The sequence below is a fragment of the Myotis myotis genome, unplaced genomic scaffold, assembly GCF_014108235.1.
Source record: "Myotis myotis isolate mMyoMyo1 unplaced genomic scaffold, mMyoMyo1.p scaffold_m19_p_19, whole genome shotgun sequence".
Classification (NCBI taxonomy): Eukaryota; Metazoa; Chordata; class Mammalia; order Chiroptera; family Vespertilionidae; genus Myotis; species Myotis myotis.
The window spans coordinates 17,357,712-17,371,975 of record NW_023416323.1 but is presented as its reverse complement, the minus strand read 5'-3'; the positions used below and the strand labels follow the sequence as shown (position 1 = coordinate 17,371,975).

The following is a 14,264-nucleotide window of genomic DNA, read 5'->3' as shown; positions in this document are numbered from 1 at the left end:
TGCCTGGGTTTTGAGGTTTGCTCACCACCCCCAGTCAGGGTGAATGCGGGAGGCAACCTGTTGATGTGTCTCTCACATCAATATTTCTCTCTCTCCCTCCCCTTCTCTCTCTGTCTGTATCTCTCCCCCGTCTCCCCTCTCTCTGAAAAAGTAATGGAAAAAAATATCCTCTGGTGAGGATTAACAAAAAACAAAAACAAAGAAAGGCTGGGGCTTCAGGACAGCAGGCTCTGGTGAGGGGTGAGCGGCCACTTTGCAGTCACTCGGGTGTCCCTTCACAATTTTAAGTTCTCGGTGTTTCCCAACGTTAAGATTGGTGAAAGTCTCATCTTCCAATAGCTGGGCCGTTGTTTTATGATCAGATTTCTGCTCCATCAAAGGTCATGGACCGCATCATCCTTCCTGCTCCTCATTCGAAGTACAAAGGACTGTTCTCAAAGAACAAACTAAAGCCAATCCTAGCAAAGGCTGACTAGGTCCTATTGGTTTAGCAAAAAGACATGAAGCCGCAGTGGGCTATCTGCCCTGCCCTGGGGTGGCGTGGTGGTTCTAGCTGAGCCCACAATGGGCCCTGGGATGGTAAAGCCATGCTCTGCAAAGAAAAGAAAGCAAACCCCCCTTGAGAGGACAAGAGTGGACACCTGACCCTGCTGGGCCTCATAGTCTCCCTTCAGGAATGTAGATCTGGAACTAATTCCAATTGCATGCTCTGTGGGGCTACCCTTCTTCCCTAGGCGCAGGGAGAGCCGGGATGCTGAGCAAGACAGCATACCCACAGGACAGAGAAAGCCTGTCCGCCCCAGCCCCAGTCTACCTCTCACGGTGTTCACATCCCGGTTCTGCGGCCAACCAGGCTCTCCGCAGGACTCTTGCCCTTAGGTTCCTCCGTTTTATTTACACTGACTTCCAGTGGGTTCTGTAACTTGCCACCAGAGTTCTGGTGTGGCCTGGCTGAACCAGTGACACCCAGATGGACAGAGCACTTAAATGGACACTTCTCCAAAGACATAGGAATAGCCAAGAAGCACATGGAAAGATGCTCAGCATCACTAGTCAATCGGGAGATGCACATCGAAACCACAGTGAAGCACCACTTCGTATCCTGAGGCGGCTACAACAAAAGGTGAACAAGACGAGAGGATGCAGAGGAACTGGACCCTCAGGCACTGCTGGTGGGGATGCAAAATGGGGCAGCTGCTGTGGAAAACAGTCTGGCGGTTCCTCAAAAAGTTCAATGCAGAGTTCCCACATGACCCAGCAATTCCAGTGCTAGGTATGTACACAAGAAACGAACCCAGGTCCGCATAAAAACTCGTACGACATTTTCATGGCAGCAGTACCCCTAACAGCCCAACGTGGAAATAACCCAAAGGTCCCTCAAGTGACACTAATCAACAAAACGGGGTCTGTCCACACACAGCAATGCTACTCGGCCATGAGAGGATGAGACAGTGGCATGTGCTGCAACCTGGACGCACCCTGAAAACCTCGTGCTGGGCGAAGGGAGCCAGGCATAGGAGGCCACATATTGTATGATTACAGTTATGATTCCAGAAGAGGCAAAGATTGAAAGTAGATTAGTGGCTGCCTAGGGCTGGGGGAAATGGGGAACTAGGCAGTGATGGCTATGAGTGCAGGGGCTTTTTGGGGTGATGAAATGTCTAAAATTGATTGTAGTAGTGATGGTTGCACAATTCTATGACTGCACTAAAAATCACTGAACTATGCACTTTGAAAGGGTGAGTGTTTGTGGTATATGAATCAAATTCCAATGAAAAACTGATGTCCATGATTTCAGCTCCTCCTTTAGCTTGGTCTGCCTCCCTCTCATGCTTCCATTCAACACCACAGTGATGCACACACCCACCAGGGACAGAGGGGACGTTCTGCACCTTCTCCCCATTCACCTCCCCCAGCTCTTGGGACTTCCGGTAAGAGTTCTGAGGTCTTTTCCCAGAGGAGGAGAGGGGTGGGGCCAGGAGTGAGAGACAACTATGCTTAACAGAGGAAACAAACACTCTGACAAGTGTCTGCCTGGTCAGCCCTCCTTCCCCCGAGGCCCCGCCCTGCACACTCACAACTAGGGACCTGTGTGTGGAGGTGGTCCCATCACCAAAATGCTACAAAGGATGGACTCATCCAGCTTTCAACATCCAGGAGGATGGTCCACACCAACAGGGCTTTCCCTACAATGAATATGTGAGTAGAAACCATTCATCTGGGCCCTGGCCCTGTCACTGCCCCCTCCGTGGCCTGGTGTGATGTTGCTGCAGCGAGGACAGGGGATGGAGATGCACAGGGCCCAGGAGCAGGTGTGTTCCCAGAGGGAGGTTTGCTGTGTAAAGGGAAGGAGAAAAGGGTCCTTTAAACCAGCAATCGCCAACCTTTCGGACCTCACGGAACACCAGTGGTCCCGGGACCACCGGTCGGTGACTGCTGCTTTAAACGTCTCTGAGGGACATCATATCCGGTGATGGTAAGACCCCACAATCAGGTGAGGCTATAAAACCTGGGCAGACTTAGCTTCCAAGTTGTCACCTAAGTGCTGCTCCCAGCTGCCCACTGGCTGGGCCTATCATACTGCCCGAGGCCCAAGACCTCCACTGGACAAACAGGCAACAGAGTAAATAATCTAGGGTAACATCCTGTGACACGAACTCAGACACAACAAAAGTCAGGTAGGTCAATGTGTCAACCACATTCCGTGGACTGATCAATATCGGTTTATTCTCAGACGAAGGCCTCATCTTATGTATAAAAAAGTTTTATAACAAAACATTAACTTCTTGGTACCTTTTAAGAGGAAGCTTACCAACAGACATGAGCCAGTAGACTTGACTATACAAATCGGGAGGCCCTGCACCAGTGGCTTAAAACCACTCTTTCAATGCTGCAGTGGAAAGGACCTCTGCAAACTGAACGCCACACCGACCACGAAACCTAGCTGACACCTGCAGCAGTTCCGCTGGCGGGAGAACTCTCCCCTGGGCTGCAGGCTGCCCTCCCACGAGCAGCCTCCTCTGGACTCTGGGGTGAGCCTGGAAGCCAGTCTGGAGGTGACCCCTGGCTGAACTTCGGGGATCACTACCATTTTGCCTAACCAGAGGACGCCTCAAAATCTCAGGTTAGCTGCCTTACGCCCAGCATGGAGGTTCTGAGTCCTGGGCCTTCAAGACATCAGTTCACTGTGTGAGAGCTGGCCCATCTTTATTCTCAGGGAAATGCTCCAAAGACAAGTCCAACACGCCACCCCTGTTCTCGCACACCGGTGCCAGCTCGCTCACTGCACTGAACCTGATCTCTGTTTAGCAACCACTTTCTCCAAGGTCACACTCACCCCTAAGGGAACCAGTAATTAGTGACTTCTCCCTCTTGGCTTCGTAGTGCGGCTGAACCTTGACCTTTTACCAGCTAGAATGAGCCGTTTACTTCTGATTTTAGCAGAGACTTAAAAACAAGAGAATTATAAAGCTAGCAAAAACTTAGAGGTAATAGCTACCCTTTAGCCCAGCGGTTCTCAACCTGTGGGTCGCGACCCCTTTGGCGGTCGAATGACCCTTTCACAGGGGTCGCCTAAAACCATCCTGCATATCAGATATTTACATTACAATTCATAACAGTAGCAACATTACAGTTATGAAGTAGCAACAAAAATAATTTTATGGTTCGGTTACAACATGAGGAACTGTATTTAGAGGGCCAGAAGGTTGAGAACCACTGCTTTAGCCCAAAGAAGTTAAATTAGTTGCTTATGGTCAAAAGGCAATTGAAAAGGTTAGCAAAGTGGTAAAATCTAGATCCCGTATCTCTCAGCTTTCAGTCCATTCCTTAGAGAAATGAAATATTTAAACGAGGAGGGATTTTAGAAATTATTTAGTACAATCTCTTCATTTGAATAAACAGCCAGCAGGAATATTTTTCATTAACATACCATGATATCACTTCTATTTAAGCTATGCTTACTCTCCAGTGAAAAATGCTACAAGCCTGTACTTAGGAATTAATAAAAACCCGAGGTTACAGGAGCAAGAGGCCGTCTGCCGCACGGCCCATGTCACAATAGACCAGACACGTGGGGAAAATCCAGCTCAACAGCGAGTACTCACAGGGTCGGTGAGCATGGTTCTCAGGTGAGATGACAGGGCAAGCACCGCTAAGCAGTTAAAAATGACTCCATTGACCACGGAGTACCAGAAGTCTTTGGAAGGCAGCAGCATGACAAATGTCACCACAAAGTCTGCATAGACGACCAGAAGCCATGTCATGACAGCGCAGATCATGCCACAGCCGTCATGGATGAACCAGACCCTGTCAGCCGCGTCAGCCTCGGAGGAAGAGGAGGACGAAGAGTCATAATGGTCATTTTCGGTCAGGAGAGGATGGTGTTCGACATCGCGGAGCCGGTGTCCTGATGACGGCATGATTTCCTCGATGCACCCTAGAGGGGGATTGGACACAGAGCTGATAAGGCTCCCGGGGAGCACATGTAGGGGTAGCCACTGCCACAGAGGGACAAAGATAATGAGGAGAACAAGCCCAATGCAGAACCACAGCACCCAAGTTCCAGAGCCCCATGGACACGAGACTTGTACCACGGCTGCCATCCGCTATCCACACCACAGCGCTTACCTGGGTTTTCTCCATGTGATTCTCAGTTTACTTTTATTCCTCCCTCGTTTTAGCTCTGATAACACGTGATCATGTTTTGGAGGTAGGCTCCCATTTTTATCTCTATCTTCTTCAACTCTATACTGTTTCTAGAACACTCTTCCTCTCTACTTTAATCTTTTAAAGTTTCCTTCACTTATTAACCTATTCTTTTGACACCTTTCCTATATTTTCTACAGTTCTGGATACCTGAGAACATGTAGGGTCCAACGAAAGGCAAGAGGAACTTGCATTTTTTCTAGCAACTTGTTTAAACATATGACCTTCTCTTATCAGTGTTTGTATATGAGTAGTGATACTCGTGATAAAGACAAGGGAAATAAAGTCAGAGTTCATTTGGCCTTAGCGTTCATTCAAGGGACAGAAAATCACTGGCAGCCTTTTAGCAAATGACCCAAGTGCTTTCTCAGCACAGGTGCACTGCTCATCGTTCAGACAAGCACAGAGCGAGGCCCCCCACCCCCCCTCTGTGAAGGAGCAGGAGTGGGGAGAATGGGTGCTCTTGGAGTCAAGTCTGCTACAAGTGATTACCAGCAGTCTTTGAGTCTGGGCATTTCAATATAAGTACACACACATCCTATCCTATATAATAAACCCTAATATGTAAATAGACCAAACAGTGGAACAACTAGTCACTATGACTCACACTGACCACCAGGGGGCAGATGCTCAACATAGGAGCTGCCCCCTGGTGGTCAGCGCGCTCCCACAGGGGAAGCACCACTCAGCCAGAAGCCGGGCTCATGGCTGGTGAGTGCAGTGTTGGTGGCAGGAGCCTCTGCCGCCTCCACTGCAGGCGGGCGGTAAGGAGCATGGGGTCCCAGACTGTGAGAGGTCACAGGCCGGGCTGAGAGACCGCCCCAGTGCACGAAATTTCGTGCACCAGGCCTCTAGTGTATATATATTTATTTCAGAGAGGAAAGGAGAGGGAGAGAAAGAGACGGAAACATCAATGATGAGAGAGAATCATTGATCGGCTGCCTCCTGCACGCCCTCTACTGGGGATCAAGCCTGCAACCTGGGCATGTGCCCTGACCGGGAATCGAACTGTGATCTCCTGGTTCCTAGGTAGACGCTCAACTACTAAGCAACACTGGCCAGGTCATTTTTTTGTTTGATTTTTTCCTTAAAGGCAACTGGAGGATAGTAATCATGAAAACATTTAATGAACGAATGAACTTACAGATGAGAGTTCATTCTGCAAATATTTTGAAAATTCCCCCTTTATATAAAAACATGGACTGGTATAAGAGAGAAATAAAAATGTTCCCATCTTCAGTAAAATAACACCTGCTCTTAGATCAGCAAAAATATCTTTAAAATTTTGTTAAGTAAAATAGAAGAAACTAAAAGATAAGAATTGGGTCGACCTTAGCCAGCCATTCTCTCAGGCAGGGAGCATGACTGAATGTTGACATCACCCAGATTTGCCTGCCCACCTTCCCCTGCAAACACCTCCACTGAGTCCATTCCTCTGGCATCCCACACCCTGTAGGGCCCAATGTTTCTCTCTTCCAAGCAAGGCATCCTGAAAAGACAGCTCTCCTTCCTCCGAGGAGCACTTTGAAAGGTCTGTGAATTTCAGACATGAGTATCTGGAGAAGAGGTGCAAACTGCTTCTGCCTACCCCACTCTAACGCCTGATTCTACCAGGGGGCTGACACTATCCAGACACTTCTACTGGTCTAGAGCTCTCAGGGCACACTCATCAGTTCCACTTGCAGTGTATGGACCCCTCCCCACAAGAGCTGCTGTCTTCCCTCCCTGTCGGCCTGGATGAAGGGTCTGGTCCTCGCTTCCTGTGCTCCCTTTGTTGCCTGTGTACTGTTGGCAAGTGCATGTTTGTTTACAGACAGATCAACAAGAAACTGGTACCTCTCAGATGCAATTATTTCCTAGTGATTTCCATAAGTTTCTTACTGAATCATAACTGTACATCGAGACCTTAAGCTGAAAAATTCCTCCAGCAGAACCCCTCTGCTTTAGTGACTCCTGCAGTAGAATGCTTTCTATGAGAAACGATGCTGGGCAGTAAGATAAAGAGCTGCACAGCCACATGTCCAGAGACAGACTAGCCTTTTGTCAGCACAATGTTTGTGCAGTGTGAGCGCCCCCCAGAAATCAGGACCTCGAATGGCTTCTAAAGACACACATGCTGACCAGCTGAGCCAATGCAGCCTAACCTTCCAGTGGAGGCACTGGTGCGAATGGCCAGAGTGCAAGACGCAGCCAGTGGTGCTCCGCCTCGGCTGGAACCACAAGGACACCAGCCATTGGCGTGGCAGGACATTCCTGGGGTGCATAATAGAATGCTGGTGCATAATGCTCGTGTGCTTTAGAGGCAAAGTTGTTAAATCCACTGGAAGACAAAGGGAAAAGTAGTCTGATAGCCAGAAGTGACTTTCTTTTCAAGAATGCAAGCAATGGATGCAGCAAGGTTAAGCTGGATGTCTTCAGTTATCTGTCATCAACTGCACGAGCATTCTGCTGAGTCACTGTATCCACTTCACTAATGCAGCAGGAAGGGAGGGGAGGAAATGAAGAAACAATTCCTTTACATTGAACTAATCTAAAAATACTGGGAGCATGAGAGCAATGGTACAGTGATTCTCGATGCAAAACTAAAATATACACACTCATTACAAGAAGGTTGCAATCTTATTCTACACTAAACACCAAAATCGCTATTGATTTAATACTCCTGAAGACCATTTTTGGGAGAAACCCGAAAGCACTATGCATTGACCGATGGTCAAGAAGATGTCGCATCATCGTTTTCCAACTTAATGTGATTTTTGTCTATACTCCTGAAGCAAAGCTGCTTGTCCTTTTGCTAAATAAAGCCTGGTTTCACAGAACACGAAAGCTACACTGAAGACCTCCATTATTTAAGGGGACAACCGTACAAGCAAAAACATTCCATTCCATTTATACTGAGCATTCACTTCACTTTGTGAAACTTGCTAATAACTTAACTTTCTGGTTGCCCTGCCCCACCCCTATGATACGCTCTCCTTCTAGGACAGGTGGTAAGCAAATCAAGGACAACAGGCGGAGAGAAATATTTCCTTATCACCATTAACCTTTTGTGTGGCCCATGTGGCCTTTTCAATGGCATGCCACCAGTGTCAGCTGTCAGAAAGGCAACAGTGATTATACACCTGAATAAAGAACCACACGCTCACCTCACAAATAACTTTGAAACATTACTTGAACATTTTGCGCCTTTTCTTCAGGATCTGAAGGTACATACTGTCCTATGTGATAGGATCTGAAAGAAAATAAAAATTAATTAGAAAAGTTAGTTCTTTTATGACAGAAGAGCATACAATATTTCTTAGGGTGTGATTAATTTTTGGAGCATATGTAACCAACATAACATTTTACACATAAAGTGCTATTATTGAGAACAATCCTTAACTATGAATCTTACTCTAAATTTTCACTACTAGTATATTGATTCACAATCCTGAAAATTGCATATTTTAAGTCTGTCCATTTCCCCTTCTGCTATTTTAGCCTCAGTGTTGCATACAACTATTTCAAGCTGAGACTAAATCTGCCTAGCCTGCATCCCAACAGTCAACATTTGTTTTATCAGCCACAGCAAAGGGATTACAGAAAAGAGGGGCAGAACGAGACCAGGGGTAAGAAGTGCCGGATAGAAGGAGCAAGTCACGTGAAGGACCATGGTGCACGTGGGTGAGGACCACCCTCTGAATAAAGAAGCTCCCAGCTCATATCTCTCACTGGCAGGTGAGCGAGTAGACAGTTTCTCTAGAAGCACTCGTGTAGCCCAAGAGAAAAGGCCTGGACATACCAAGATGCAGGGGTCAGATACCAACCAAGGGGTAAGACTCACTGCCACATTCCCTAAGACAAAGGCACCAGAGGACATCCTACCGTGGCTCCAAGGGCTCGGCCCAGCTCATTCTTGAATATGAACAAACAGCCAACAGTCAGGTGTTTTGAAGAAAACCCAAAACAGGTCTCAATAAAGACAGCCCCAAAAAGAAACAGGGGGAGAAAAAGAATTCAGAGCAGGCATGACGTACAGAGAAGAAATTAAGAAGAAATAAGAAACTGTACCGGTGAAACAAAAAGAGGAACACTGTGAGGACTTCCTAGTTATTGAATAATAAAAATATGACAGAATTTTGAAATCTCAAAAGTAGGATTGGACAGAGAAAGGGGAAATCTCCCAGAAAAGAGAACTAAAGGACAAAGAGAAGGACCTCAGAGGAAAAAATAAGATTAAAGGACAGTCCGGGAGCCCATCTTCCAAACAGCAGGAGGTCGGCAGGGGCTGCCTCCCAACATCCTCCCGCAGCACAGCTCGCAGCTGGGCTTCCATTCTGCTGCCCGGCCATGTGCCTTACGGCCTGTCCATTGTTTTTAGCCCATATTGTATTTTTCTGCTTAAACAAGCCCTCAGTTTGTTTCTTTTTTAAATTAAATTTATTGGGGTAACAATGGTTAGTAAGTATATAAGTGTCAGGTGTACAGTTCTAGAATACAGCACCTGTGTATCGCATTGTGTGCTCACCACCCAAAGCCCAGTCCCCTTCAGTCACCACTTATTTGACCCCCTATCCCCTCTTCATCTTTCCCCACCCCTTTCCCATCTGGTAACCGCCATACTATTGTCTGTGAATGTGTTTTTTGTTTTATATCCCACATATGAGTGAAATCATATTGCTGTTTGCATGATATTCTCACAATCCACCCGTGCTGCCCAAATGGCAGTATGTCATCTTTCTATAGCTGAGTAGTGTCCTTTGTACATATGCACCACATCTCCTTTAGCCAATCACCTGTCGAAGGTCACTGGCTTGTTTCTATGTCTTGGCCACTGTGAATAATGATAGGGGTACAGTATTTTTACAAATAAATGTTTTCAAGTTTTTCAGATAATTACCCAGAACGATTGCCAGGTCATATGGTAGTTCTACTCTTAATTTTCTGAGAAACTGCCATACTGTTTTCCATGGTGGCTGTATTCCCACCAGCAGTGTGCAAGGGTTCCATCTTCTTCACATCCTCTCCAACACTGTTATTACTTGTCTTATTGATGATAGCCATTCTAACAGGTGTGAGGTGGTATCTTGTGGTTTTGATGCTTTTCCCTTATAGCTAGTGAAGTTTTCATAAATCTTTTGGCCACCTCTATGTCTTCTTGGGAAAAGTGTCTGTTCTGGTCCTCTGCCCATTTTTTAACTGAAAACAATCTAATTAAAATATGGTGGTGCTTTCTGAAACCAAGACTCCTGACTTGGACACCAGGAGGCTGGTGTGGCAGAGGGTGAAGGGATAGGGGTCTGGGAGGGATTAAGAGGCCTGGAAGGCCCTGGCTAGTATCTTAAGTGGTTAGAGCAGCGGTCATCAACCGGTGGCCCAAGGACCACTGGTGGTCCATGAGGTCCGAAAGGTTGGCGACCGCTGGGTTAGAAAATTGACCCACACACATAAGGGTCATCCCTTGCCCCAGTTGGGGCAATGCGGGAAGGTAACCAATCCATGTCTCTTTCATCTCTCTCTCTTCCTTTTTCTCTGTCTCTCTCCCCCTCCATCCCTCCCGCCCATCTTCCACTCTCTCTAAAATTCAATAGAAAAAATATCCTCAGGTAAGGATTAAAAAGAAAAATATTAAAAATTAAAAAAGAGCCAAACCGGTTTGGCTCAGTGGCTAGAGCGTCGGCCTGCGGACTGAAAGGTCCCGGGTTTGATTCCGGTCAAGGGCATGTACCTTGGTTGCGGGCACATCCCCAGTGGGAGGTGTGCAGGAGGCAGCTGGTCAATGTTTCTCTCTCATCGTTGTTTCTAACTATCCCTCTCCCTTCCTCTCTGTAAAAAATCAATAAAATATATTTTTTAAAAAATTTAAAAAGAAATAAAAAGAGGCATGGAGGGTATGTTTCCTTAGTCCCTGCCACTGAACAGATTCTGGTGTTCCAGGACCCAGAGGCTGCTCAGTGCTTCCTGAGGTTTGCTGCACCCCCACCGGGGCCAGGCTCTGCAGTCACCTCCCCGCCCAGCCCATCCATGGCAAGTCTCCTCAGGACTTGGTTCACCCTCTGCACTTACCTGTACACCCTCCCGCCCCGCCCCGCCCTCAACACCACTCTAACGTATTTCCGGCTCTGAGTCCCTTCTGAACTTGTTAATGACAAATGTGGCCATAAATGCCAAGCTGCTTAAACTAATGGTGACTTTTAAAATATGGTATTTGCACACTGTGATTTTATTAAAGTACCTAAGCAACAGCCAACAACTTTAAGGGTATTCAGCAGTCAAGACCCCTCTTAGATTTACTTTTAACTGTATCTTTGATTCAGTTTCTTAATCTCTTCCCCTTACTATTTTCCTTGGCTATACACAAGATGTATATTTCTCATAAACAAACTAAAAACAACTAAGTAAACAAAAGGTATCAGAGTTTATTTTGTGATCAGTTACTACAAAAAAGAATTAAGTTACAAATTACTTCACTAAGGCAATGAAAAGAAAATCTACCCCAGAGTTTGGTATTCATGTTTTTATTAATATGCTGTTTGAATTCATCATTGTTTTACTATTCATACACCCACTGGTGATCTATATAAAGCACAGAAATAAGCAAATCTCTGCTTCAGACACAGAAACAGCATAAGAAACATACGCCACCTGTGAGAGAGCCACTTAATTCAAACATGGGGACAGAGAGGGGCAAACAGCATCCATACTCTATGCAAGCCCCACTCACCATGAGCAACCAAGGACAGGAGCCTGGCCCACAGGAGCTCACAAACTAGCAGAGGTGGGAGGCAGCCTTGTAAATAATGTGCTAAGTGTTATCCCCAAATTAGGAGCAAAGTGTGGAGGGAGAGATGACAAAGACCAATTCTGTCTGCGGGAACCAGAGCAAGTGTCAGTAAAGACGACAGAGGGTGGGCCCGGATGAACACCAAGATATAACAGGAGGCGAGAGTAGTGCGAAAAGGCGCAGGGGGGCAGAGGAGAGCAGGGGAGAGGGAAGGGAAATGTGACCTAAGGGTGGACTCTGATGCCCAGCTAAAGAGTCTGAATTCTGCACTTCATTCTGCTAGAATGGGAGGCACCAGAATTTAGGTAAAGAGACAGATGTTTTAAAAAGATAACTGACAACCAAGTGAGACTAGGATGGAAGGAACAAGGCAACCAGGAGGCTGCTGCTGTGATCCAGAGCAGATGATGGAGGCCAGGGCCGAGAGGAGGGCAGGGCCTGAGGGGGCCGAGAGGCAGTTCCAGCAGAAAAAGCATAGCCACCAACGCGGAATGGCCGGGGCACCGTGTGGGGGAATAAAAGGCACTCAGAGACGTGACTGCCCTGGCTGACCCTCTCATGGAACACGGGAGCTGCAGGCTCAGCAAGAGAGTGCTGCGACTGGGGCACAAGGAAAAAACTAGCAGATCTGACCAGCTGCCAACTAATAGCTGATCTCCTCCAGCCCCAACCTAGAGATAAGGAATGAGGGACCCAGCGCAGAGGGAAGAGGTGAAGTGGGACCGGATACACTCATCCAAGAGGCCACAGAAGTGTGAGGCTGAAACCCTGGGGAGCACAGACAGGAAAGGGGAGGAACAGCCAGGAAGGAGGCCAGGAAGGAAGTTAAGGGCAGGAAGGAAGGTGGGAGCAGTCAACAAGGGGGGGCCAGGAGATGCCAGGCGGATTCAGCTTTAGGAGTGCCAAGAGCTGCCTGGTCGGTGTGGCTCAGTTGGAGCGTTGCCCCATACACCAAAAGGATGTGGTTTGATTCAGGTCAGGACACATACCTAGGTTTCCGGTTCAACCCCCAGTTGGGGCACTTGTGGGAGGTCGATGTTTCTCTCTACCCTCCTCCCCCAATCTCTCTCTCCCCTCTCCTGTCCTCCCTTTCTCATCCTCAGGTGAAGATTAAAAAAAAAAGAAGTGCCAAGAGCTTGGAGACAGGGTGGTGAGATAATTAAAGAACATAGATAGCTAGAAGGAAAAAAGGGGGGGGGGATTTTAATTTCCTCTCACTTAAAGCTATGACTATCTTAAAGAAATATTTGGTCTCACCATTTTACAGATAAGCCACCATGGTCCCACAGGATTTAAGTACCCACTCAAAGTCACAGTTAGTCTCTGGGACTCGAGAGATCCACCATGCTACATCTTGGTCTGACCACGCCACACTTTTAAAAAGCCTAGGAAAGCCCCAAAAGTGATTGAATGCAGCCCTGGCTGGTGTGGCTCCGTTGGCTGAAGCATCAGTACGTACACCAAAAGGTGGCAGGTTCGATTCCCCATCAGGGCACATACCCAGTGGGCATGTTCAATACCTGGTGGGGGCGTGTACCAGAAGCAGCCTATCGATGTTTTTCTCTCTTAAAAATCAATTAAGAGAGAGAGAGAGAGCGCTAATGTTTAAAAAAAGTGACTGAATATAAAGAGAATGAAGAGTATATGCCTAGGTAAACTAATCAGACTGTCAGACTAAGAGAATATAAGTTAAGAGATACAGCCATGCTTGTTTGATTTCTTTTTTATTTCTAATTTGTACTTATTTGAACGTGTCCTACAACTACAAACGCAATGCAGGCTCACTTTTATCTGTTTTTAAAGAATGAGGGTCCAGTCCTGGCCAGGTGGCTCAGTTGGTTGGAGAGTCATTCCATTCACCAAGGACTGCAGGTTCGATTCTGGTCAGGGCACATAACCTAGGTTGTGGGTTTGCTCCCCAGTCAGGATACATACGGAGGCAACCAACCACTGTTTCTCTCTTTCTACTCCTCTCCACCTTCCTCTCTCTCTAAAAATCAATAAAAACGTATCGTGAGGTGAGGATTAAAACTAAAAAAAGAATGAGGGTCCAAGTGTGCAGACTCAGGGAGGTGACAGCTGACAGAGAATGGCTCTTCTTCCCTAGATTGGAGGGAGACGGGGAGACTGTCGACAAGATGGACCGAAGCTAAAGAGGGTCACACTCCATAGCACTGTGTTCTGAGCAAAGAATAGCTCCTGAGACGGGGGACAGGCGGCTGGGGGAGGGCAGCCAAAAGAAGGGCTGAAACACAGCACTGGGCGCAGACAGTGCTGATAACGGCCAGTTTCTAATAAGGTGATGAGAACCGCAACCCCTTTTATCCAAAAGCCTGACCCAGCGCTGCAAAGGCTTACACGGGCTGGAGATTAACAAAGATGACAGAAAACCAGGGTATCAGAGGCAAGACTTGGGCTAGAAAACCAGAGTGCGGATGACGGGTGAGGCCTGAGAGCCAGGAGACAGAAGACCTCAAGGACCTGGAAGTCCTGGTGAGAATGAGAACCAGGTTTGGAGAAAGTGACACGATAGCCAGGGGGACTGAGGCTGGCGGACTTTTTTATTTGTTTGTTTTAAATATATTTTTACTGATTTCAGAGAGGAAGGGAGAGGGAGAGACAGAAACATCAATGAGAGAATCATTGATCGGCCGCCTCCTGAACGCCCTTTAAGAACTCAGAGAAGGTGCCATTCGGATAACGATGACATCTCAAATATGGCCGTGCAAGCAGGTTGATAAACAGAAGGGGCGTGAAGGGAGGATGCAAGCACTTATGTCCCAGGTATGTCACC

General features: G+C 47.2%; 1 protein-coding gene across 5 annotated transcripts in view; it reads right to left on the bottom strand.

Moving 5' to 3' along the window:
- The window catches only part of ZDHHC7 (zinc finger DHHC-type palmitoyltransferase 7), a 34,305-nt gene that overhangs the window by 13,333 nt on the left and 6,708 nt on the right, over nt 1-14,264 (bottom strand). For all 5 annotated transcript variants that reach the window (XR_004973626.1, XM_036346087.1, XM_036346088.1 and 2 more), the window contains exons 2-3: nt 7,854-7,939; nt 4,107-4,438 (exon numbers count right to left, since the gene is read on the bottom strand). Coding sequence is in view for 4 of the 5 variants with exons in the window: in XM_036346087.1 (XP_036201980.1) it covers nt 4,107-4,421 (315 nt within the window). In the remaining variant the exon portion in view is untranslated. The remainder of the gene's footprint in view (nt 1-4,106; nt 4,439-7,853; nt 7,940-14,264) is intronic.